This window comes from Haliotis rufescens, unplaced genomic scaffold (assembly GCF_023055435.1).
Source record: "Haliotis rufescens isolate VD_foot unplaced genomic scaffold, xgHalRufe1.0.p SCAF_94, whole genome shotgun sequence".
NCBI classification, from domain to species: domain Eukaryota; kingdom Metazoa; phylum Mollusca; class Gastropoda; order Lepetellida; family Haliotidae; genus Haliotis; species Haliotis rufescens.
In genome coordinates this window covers 986,673-997,261 of record NW_025964388.1, presented here as the reverse complement: position 1 = coordinate 997,261, position 10,589 = coordinate 986,673, and the positions used below count along the sequence as shown (strand labels likewise).

Genomic DNA, 10,589 nt, shown 5'->3' with positions numbered 1-10,589 from the left:
CTACCTCTATTACATCAGTCAGAAAACTTGTATTTGCTGTCATCACACTTAACAAATCGTCAGATTTTCAACAGAAGTCTTCTTCCTTGTTGACTATCCACAGCTAGTTGAGATACTAACAGTACCTCCCTTCGTAAGCCTTAAGGAGTTCTAGCAATGACGCAATTGAGGTTCTTTAAAGTGATTATTATTTTGCATAGCCCTATGAACTAAGGCATCACAATTTGCTGTGAGCCTGGCGTCCAATAAGAGACAATGTCAGTTTGACACAATGGAGTAAGAGCCCTCGTAGAGAGTGGATCAAGCTGTTTGAATGTTGAAGCATGTGGCAGAACAACGGTTGTGTATTTATTCACCTGGGGAATTCCATGGGTTTTCCCCAGGAATGTGGAATTTTCCAGAATACATCTCATCATTTGCAGAATACATCTCATCATTTGCAGAATACATCTCATCATTTGCAGAATACATCTCATCATTTCCAGAATACATCTCATTTCCAGAATACATCACATCATTTGCAGAATACATCTTACCATTTGCACAATACAATCTCATCATTTGCAGAATACATCTCATTATTTGCAGAATACATCTCATCATTTGCAGAATACATCTCATCATTTCCAGAATACATCTCATCATTTGCAGAATACATCTCATCATTTGCAGAATACATCTCATTTCCAGAATACATCTCATTTCCAGAATACATCTCATCATTTGCAGAATACATCTCATCATTTGCAGAATACATCTCATCATTTGCAGAATACATCTCATCATTTGCAGAATACATCTCATTTCCAGAATACATCTCATTTCCAGAATACATCTCATCATTTGCAGAATACATCTCATCATTTCCAGAATACAGTCTCATCATTTTCAGAACACATCTCATCATTTGCAGAATACATCTCATCATTTGCAGAATACATCTCATCATTTGCAGAATACATCTCATTTCCAGAATACATCTCATTTCCAGAACACATCTCATCATTTGCAGAATACATCTCATCATTTCCAGAATATAGTCTCATCATTTCCAGAACGCATCTCATCATTTCCAGAATACATCTTATCATTTCCAGAATACAGTCTCATCATTTCCAGAATACATCTCATCATTTCCAGAATACAGTCTCATCATTTGCAGAATACATCTCATCATTTGCAGAATACAATCTCATCATTTGCAGAATACAGTCTCATCATTTGCAGAATACATCTCATCAATTGCAGAATACAGTCTCATGAAAAAATGTATGAACGTCAATATGTATCGAGTTCATTGGAGTATGAACCTTCACTGAGTGAGAGCCAAACTGTCCGAACATTTCTAGCACTATTTGCCTACACCATTTTATTGCAAAGGTGAGGTATGATCTCAGTGTCCCCATACTGTATATATGATGTATAAATGCTGATAACGAACTTTGGTTATACTAAAAGTAGCAGTCCCTTTGAGTTCGTTATAACCGTAGTATACGGTAGTTCCAAGAAGCATGTGATACTGTAAAACGTGAAATTAATGCGTCTCCAAAAGAATGCGACCACTGGCCCCTAGCCAAAAATGCGACTCAATATGAATGCGACACCCCCTCCTCTCATGCATCAGTGGATTTATATCTAAACAAAATGTCCTCGAGAATCCTCACCTTAATCCAATCTTATATTAATCCAATCACACACCAAATAGCACTGCTTATTAGCACTGAGTAGAGTACTTCAGCTAAAACAATACGTGCGCGCTGGCTCGTGTCGGCCTTCGATGCAGTCGCAAAGAGCAAAGACACCGTGTTGGGTGGCGTCTGTCTGGACTTGCAGGTGTGATCAGTGATGACATGAGTGAGTAGAACGCTGGTCTTGACCCTAGCAGTGACAATTCACAGGATGTAATTAGTGTTTGAATGACATTGTTTATATACTTGTTACAAGTGCTGCTCAATAAACATTGATGTGGAATACATAGTTGTTTGTTTTCAGCGCATGTCTAAGTTGGCATTTCTGCTATCCAAAATGTCTTCTTGTTGATATAAATGCGATGTTTAATAATGCGAGCAAAGACAACTCGCATTTTTCGCATTTAATTCACGCTCGCGTTAATTTCATGTTTTACAGTAATATTAGCACTTGTATGTTCAAAATGTAACACCCTTTTTAGTTTGGTTACAACAAATAGATTTGAAAAAGATCCCCCATTTTGTCACGAAACGCCTGGGATTTCTGGCAAGCCAAAGGGACACAACTCTGCACAATATACAGTGAAAATGTGTTGTTTATACACTCATGGACATCAGCTTCGCGATCATTTGAAAAGCCCTTCATCCAGTAAGAAATCTGTATATCATGTCGAAAAACCAGCCTCTTGTCCAATAGGAAAGCTGCATATCGTGTAAACGTCACATTAAATATTATCGTAACATGAACAAAGTACCCTCTTATGCACTTTTTCACTCAAAATGAAATGATTGTCTTGCAAACAAATATTGCAGCACATATCATATGATTATTAAGTGCATCCTTCCAACTCTCCACATGCATACAGCCAGCCACACCACGGCGTCTGTGTGGTCCATCCTCCCACACATGATCCTAGCAACCAACAGGATTCAGAGAAGAGACCAAGAGGAGATATGTATGTGTATGTGTCGTACAATGAAATATGTTCTCTTGTGGTGCAAAAGAAATCATGCAATAACTGTCATTGGTTAATTTCTGATTCAAGAATCACACCAAAACAAATTTCAGTCATAACTTCACAACACTGTAATAAAAAACAAACACAATCTTACCAGACGTGCAAACATGCAGATTCCATCAGTCTTTGAACTAGAATGTGCCTGCCTCTTAACATGGTTGGTATCTCTTTCAGCAAATTTACCACTTTTCACTAATATACTGATGAAAAGAAGTAAGGGAACAGATGCAAACGGAAACATTTGTTTGATGAGATATTCTGCATGACAATCACTTGCTTGACAACGTTATCAACACAAGATGCTATCAGTTTCCTCCTTGTCTTATCGTGTTGATTTGAATCGAAGCTTTGTTTATTATGTACTGAATATGCTGTAAACTATATTATGATTTACTGCTATGTGTTCCTTTATTTCTTTCCATCAGTATATACGGCCATATTCATGGTTGTGTAGGAATGAGTTGTTATATGCTGCAATACGCAATATTGCAGCTATATCACAGCTTCCTCTAAATAACCAGTGGTTGAAAGCATGAGCATTGGGTCACGATGACACACAATCAGCTGGGCCATAAATGTAACCACCCGATCCTCAATTGTCAGCTCAGAAAAGTTTGGTATACACGAAACCGATTCTATCCTGGAACCTCCACAGGGATGGGGGTACACGGAGCTGATTTTGCCCTGTATCCCTGCTTGACTTATTTTGTCCTGGAATCCCCATGGGGACAAGCATAAGATACTGGGGACTTATTTTGTTCTCGAATCCCCATGGGGAGACAAGCATGGGGTACTGGGGACTCCTCCCCACCAGGAATCTTTTCTATTGAGATGAGTTTGGAAGACTGTATCTAATGATGCTATTTGTACAGGACTCACCATTTTCTGTACGAGTGTGTGGCGTTCTTCCATCTCCTTCCGCTCCACCTTGGCTTTAGAACTCAACTCTTCCACCTAGAACAGACATGATGGCACCTTACAGATTCACTTCTCCATAATGCAAGGACTGCTGTCTGTCACAAATGTTTCCACTTACTTGCCTGAGTCCCTTCCATAGAGCAATCTTAGTGCTAAGACGATCATAACACCTTCCTTTAAGATGAACCTACGACAGTCATACCGCTAAGATCCCTTTGTGGTGCAGAGTCTCATAACACTAACACAGAAAGAGAGAGTGTTTTTAACGCTGCTTTTAGCAATATTTCAGCAATATCACTGTGGGGGACACCAGAAATGGGCTTCACACATTGTACCCATGTGGGAATCAAACGAGGGCTTTCGGTGTGAGGAGCGAACACTTTAACCACTAGGCTACCCAACCGCCACCTTAGCACTAAGACAATCATTCCTCCTCCCACATAGAGTGTAGTTAGTCGTAGCACTAACATGTCAACATGTCACAATGAGTTTTACTAATACTATTTTCCCCCAAAACAGAAGCTGGCTAGTGGTTAAAGACACATACAATTAGTTTACAACATACAATTACTCCCAACTGACGAGAACATACTGGTCAAGGGAGACAACTCACCTGTGTAGCCATCTTTCGATCTGCGCTAATATTTTAGCAGACGATCGTGCGGGAGATGTTGGTTTTATGTTGTATATTTGTTACCAAATGCAAAATATTTCAAGTTAGCCAAACAAAACACCAGACATTGTCATGACATGTATTAAAATTGCTTGTGATTGTTTGTAAATGTCTCTCGTTTTCACGAGATTCCTACAGTTCTGCTTCGTAGTTGTAAAGAGTTGTGAAAGCGAGTGAGTGAGTGAGTTTGTTTTTACGCCGCTTTTAGCAATATTCCAGCAATATCACTGCGGGGGACACCAGAAATGGGCTTCACACATTGTACCCATGTCGGGATTCGAACCCGTGTCATCGGCGTGACGAGCGAACGCTTTAACCACTAGGCTACCCGACCGCCCCTGAAAGCGAGTGAAGTCATACTGGTCAAGGGAGACAACTCACCTGTGTAGCAACATCTTTCATGTACTTTTCCAAATCACTGAACAGGTCATCTCCCTGGTGGAAGAATGTGTTTTGTGCGTGCATAAAGGACAGCATCTGAAAACACAACAAACCATACTTTAATTGGGATCATAACAAAAGCTGAACTCTCAAAACTCAGTATTTGACGTGCATATTACAAAACAAGGTGAGGTGAAATGGTGTTTAACGTCGCGTCGAAGATTATTGCACTTATATAGCGACGTGCATGTACGTGTATGTGTGTGTGTGGCTGCTTGTACTAGTCCGGACTGATGCCGATTTATAGTGCTAGCTCACTGAGATACCATGCCGCAGTTTAACATTAATACCCCACTCAGACACAGTATACTGACTCCGAGCCGACCAGTCCTTGTTTTAGCCCCTTAATGCCGAGCGCCACACAGAATAACAACAAGTACCATCTTTTAACGTCTTTTGGTATGACACGGCTGGGGATCGAACCCCGGACCTTCCGCTCTCTGGGCGGACGCTCTACCATTAGACCACGGAGGCGGTCCTATTACAAAACAAAAGTATTAATCAAAACAATAAGTTTTTCAAGTATATCATAAAAAAGCTGTATGTTTCATAACAAATTCCCTTTACATATTATAACAGAAGCCAAATTTATCTTACACACCTTTTATTTTAATCTTTAATCTTATTTTCTTTTTATTAGTATCATATCCAAGGCTCAGTTCTTCACAGCTTTCAATTTTTGATGTGTATTAAAACTGTACAAGCCTCTGGATATGGAAATACCATACATTATTGATGTTTATAGCTAATATGGATAGAATTATCATTAAACAACCCGCATGTTATCAGAAATGAGCAGGCCACTATAACTTGATAATGCCCTCATATTACTTGACGACGGGCCATTATCACGCTCGTTGTTTGGTGACGTCATACTGACATTCAACACTCACGTCATCTGGTTTGTTCTATGACGTTTCCATTCTTGTAAAAGTGGGTCTGTGAGATTCGTGTTGATTGCAGTAAATGTTTAAAAAACCGAAAATGTTTATTTTTATTTGATAACAAATTCTATCCATTTTAGCTATAATAACGGTAACGCTATTTTTCAGGGCATTATCATTTGCAGAAGCCCTCGGTCGTTTCAACTGCCCTCCTTTGTCCTGCAGTTAATGGGAGACCTCAGTCTTCTGCAAATGACAATGCCCTGAAAAATAGCGTTACCCTTATAATATGACAAATGAGTTCTGTGTTGAGTATAACTGTGTGCCGGTGAATTATTTCTGCAATTGTATATTTGATCAGTATACTCACTGTGTCTAGTACTTCAAACCTCTTCTTCGAATGCAGAACATTGATCTGAAAGAACAAAAGTCCCGTCATAATCAAGCATGACTACACGAGAGAGAGTGTGCTAAAACACAAAACTGTTCACGGGTGAGATCACAATGAAATTACATCACAGGGCTTTGTGCCCACAGTGACATCATTGGTTACCATGGTCACAATCAAATGACATGCTATAGAAGGGACATAACTTGAAATAGCCACTGGTGGCGCTATGATCAAGCCCAGAAATTCCAGCCTAGATCGGCAAGGGTGCAAACTGGACTTTTACAGTTAGTTAACTCCCACAATCATAGGTTTCTGGCGTGCCCAAAGGGATGCAACTCTGCACAGCGAATCGCGGCGCCTTAGATGACTGGGCCACCCGTGCCTCCTGTGGGAGGAAAGTGATGAAGGTCTCAGACGTTTACCACTTTGGTGAAACCCACAAGCAAGGGTATGGTGCTGACAAACCTAGAAACATAATCAGAGTGAACCGGGATTCGAACCCTCAATCATAGGTTTCTGGCATGCCCAAGGGACGCAACTCTGTACAGCGAATCGCGGCGCCTTAGACAACTGGATCACCCGTGCCCCCTGTGATGTGATGAAGTTTACCACTTCGGTGAAACCCACGAGCATGGGTATGGTGCTGACAAACCTAGAAATATTATCAGGGTGATCAAAGGTATCGGGCGTGCCCAAAGGAGGCAACTCTACACAGCAAATTGCGGCCCCTTAGACAACTAGCAATCAGTGCCCACCAGACTCCTGAGAAGATTGCACAGGTCGGTACAAGAGGATGCGCGCACACTGACCTGGAACACGTAGTCGAGCGAGGTGTGGGCGAAGCAGGACCTCATGGCTGTCAGTGTGTTGTGGGACTCCTCGCACTCCTGGGGCTTGCTCTTCAAGGCCTGGGCATTCCGTAACAATGCATTGTCCATATCGTCACTAATCTTCTCAAAATGTTTCTTTGTCTCCTTGGCTTTCTTGATGTCACTGCAATCAAATTCCTACGTCAGATCGTAATCATCTTTTATTACCCATAGTCAGGGTATGAAAAAAAACAAGTTCATAAAAAAATGTTGTGCACCAGTGGAAATGTGACTTCTCGTGAATCTTATTGTGACGTTGAATCTTATTGTGACGTAAGGTCGAATGACGTCACACTGGAAATGATGTCATAGCTGAAGATTGTTGATGTCATTCGACAAATTGTGGTTTTCTAGGACAACGGTGGTGATCAGTGCATTTTCTAAAGGGGAGCTCATAAGGATGAGGAAAAAATGGGTAATAAAGAATTACTACACTCACATGTGTATCCTGATTTTACAAAACTCGTGCAAGAATTCATGTATTACCCTCAAGAAATACAACAATTCTGACACTCGTTTCGTAAAATCAGTATGACATACATGCTTGTAAAATAATCTCTACGTACAATCAATACAACTGGAATGAATGAGTGTTCACTTCATTATTTATCATACACAAAGATTTAATACTTAAGAACTGACTTCAATATTGTTTTCATTTATGGAGGTATAAACAGTAAAACCAGAGTGCACACTGTCAAAATCAGGATTTATGCAAAATGTGCACACCAGTTTTGATGTTTTTACTTCAAAGAACTTAAAAAGATAATTCTTATCAATAAATATGTCCACAGGATTAACGTCAAAGGCTGCTCATTGAATCATTAACTGTAGACAACAAATTTAAAAAGTGACATCATTCAGCACAATAATGCAATTTAATTATTAAATTGGATATTCAGAAGTCGAAAAACAGAGTTGCCATCTACCTAGTGGTAAAGGTAGTACACAAGGAAATATGACCAGTCCTTCCTTAATTCAACAAATCTCTGACCATGGAGACAAGCGGACCTTGTCCTGCAGTTGTCCTGGTGTGCCCACATGCTCTGTCTTGCCATGGAGTGAGTGAGTTGTGTTTAACAGTATTCCAGTTATATCGGCATGTCAGCTTAATGTGGGAGGAAAGCCCGAAGTGATGCAGGTCTCAGACGTTTACCACTTCGGTGAAACCCACGAGCACGGGTATGGTGCTGACAAACCTAGAAACATAATCGGGGCGAACCGGGATTCGAATCCACAATCATAGGTTTCTGGCGTGCCTAAGGGACACAACTCTGCACAGTGAATCGCGGCGCCTTAGTTGAGTTGAGTTGTGTTTAACGCCGCATTTAACATTATTCCAGTTATATCACGGCGTGTCAGCTTAATGTGGGAGGAAAGCCTGAAGTAATGCAGGTCTCAGACGTTTACCACTTCGGTGAAACCCATGAGCACGGGTATGGTGCTGACAAACCTAGAAACATAATCGGGGCGAACCGGGATTCGAACCCACAACCATAGGTTTCTGGCGTGCCCAAGGGATGCAACTCTGCACAGTGAATCGCGGCACCTTAGACTAGGCCACCCGTGCCCCCTCTTGCCATGGAGACAAGCAGGGAATGGCATTCTACCAGATAGCGATAGTCTGAAGAACAACTTCTACCTCTTGTACCAAACTCCCCTGCCGGTATGGCAATCAATGCTTTCACTTTCAGCAGGCATATTTTAAATTATGGAAGGTCTATTGTTGCTTATTTTTACAAAGGCTGCACTATCAGGAATGCAAACATATGTTACTGTTTTCAAAATGTTGGTTTGTTGGTTAACACCACACTCAGCAATATTCCAGCTAAATGACTGCCGTCTGTAAATAATAGAGTCTGGACCAGACAATCCAGTGATTGACATCATGAGTACCAATCTATGCATCTACGCATATACATGCATCAATGTATACGATGACATGCATCAACCAAGTCTGCGAGCCTGACCACCCGATCCCGTTAATCGCCTCTAACAACAAGCATAGTCACCTTTTACGGCAAGCATGGGTTGCTGAAGACATATTCTACCGCGGATCTTTACGGGTCGTTTTCAAAATGCTGTAGAAACCACAGGTGTTTAATGGTCATTAATTACAGTGAGTGAGTGAGTGAGTGAGTGAGTGAGTGAGTGAGTGAGTGAGTGAGTGAGTGAGTGAGTGAGTGAGTGAGTGAGTGAGTGAGTGAGTGAGTGGAACATCGCTTTAAGCAATATCAGCAATATCACAGCGGATGTCATTTATTATCGAGGTGGGTGGTTGGGGCGGTGAGATTGGTCTTAGGACTGTCTCATATATTGCTTGCCCCCCATTTTAGGCAACAATTTTTATGCATCCCACAAGACTCGCATGTAACTTACTTGCTTCCAATCTCAACATCATATTTTGCATCCTGAGTGAATAATTTTTGTTCAATGATCTACATCTTACTTTTTGATGAAATTGTTGAGATTTTTGCACACAGATCGATGAGCCTGGTCCATGAGTATCTGGAAACAGACAATGTAAGACGCTGAAGCATCTCAAACAGGACAGCTAGATAATGTCACATAATAAATGCTGAATTTTGTGTGTTGTTTTAAGTCAGTCAGCACTTTTACAGCTATGGGCAAAATTAAGAGTTGTTGATAGCATAAACAAGAGTGAGTGAGTATTCCAGCTATATGACAGCGGGGTGTTAATAATCAAGTTTGGACCAGACAATCCAGTGATTGACATCATGAGCATCGATCCACGCAGTTGGTATACGATAACATGCATCAAACAAGTCAGCGAGTCTGACTACCCGATCCCGTTAGTTACCTTTTTAGATAAGCATAGTCACCTTTTACGGCAAGCATGGGTTGCTGAAGACCTATTCTACCCCGGATCTTCACGGGTCTCAAGTATTGTGATGAGTATCAATGTGTTTCATGATAACCCTATTAAACTAACCATTGTCCGACTAGGGAGCTACAATAACAAGTTATTACATCACATAATTACGGAAACAACTGAACTTCTTGATGACATTTTGTTTGCGAATAATGGACAACTCACTGTGAAATATTTGAGCATCTCGGTCATGGCATGAGCAAACCGATTAAGTGACGCCTGAAAACAGAAAGAACTCATGCGACACATGTTCAATTATTTTTGTAGAACAAATGAAAACAGTCTGTCAATGGATAGAAAGATTGGTCTATTGCTGGGGAGCAAGTTCTCCTGAGGATAGAGAGTGAGTGAGTGAGTATGATTTAACGCCGCTTTTAGCAATATTCCAGCAATATCACGGCGGGGGACACCAGAAATGGGCTTCACATATTGTACCCATGTTAGGAATCAAACCTGGGTCTTCGGCGTGATGATTGAACGCTTTACCCACTAGACTACCCGACCGCCCCTCCTGAGGCTAGTGTTAGGTGGGTCCCTGGATCAGGGTGGGATGGGGGAGGGCTAGTTGGTCCGTATATTTGTCTGTATGTTTGTACATTTGATGCTAAACAAATTCTTAATGCCGCACAAAGCAATATTCCAGCTGTAAGTCGACAGTCTGTAAACAATCTAGTTTGGACCTGACAATCTGGCCAGTGTTGATATGAGCAATGACCCGGCCATCCTGGTACCATCAACCAAGTCACAGTGCGACCACCTGATCAGTTAAGTTGCGTCATACAACATCATAAGTTACTTGTGGACCAATTCCAG

At 41.2% G+C, this 10,589-nt stretch overlaps 1 protein-coding gene across 5 annotated transcripts in view; it reads right to left on the bottom strand.

The window, feature by feature from the left end:
- LOC124137729 (arf-GAP with coiled-coil, ANK repeat and PH domain-containing protein 2-like) overlaps positions 1-10,589 on the bottom strand; it is a 138,128-nt gene that overhangs the window by 78,152 nt on the left and 49,387 nt on the right. For all 5 annotated transcript variants that reach the window (XM_048391643.1, XM_048391647.1, XM_048391644.1 and 2 more), the window contains 6 exons: positions 9,942-9,995; positions 9,333-9,391; positions 6,824-7,007; positions 5,994-6,038; positions 4,680-4,775; positions 3,587-3,661 (listed from right to left, as the gene is read on the bottom strand). In XM_048391643.1, coding sequence (XP_048247600.1) covers positions 3,587-3,661; positions 4,680-4,775; positions 5,994-6,038; positions 6,824-7,007; positions 9,333-9,391; positions 9,942-9,995 — 513 coding nt within the window. The remainder of the gene's footprint in view (positions 1-3,586; positions 3,662-4,679; positions 4,776-5,993; positions 6,039-6,823; positions 7,008-9,332; positions 9,392-9,941; positions 9,996-10,589) is intronic.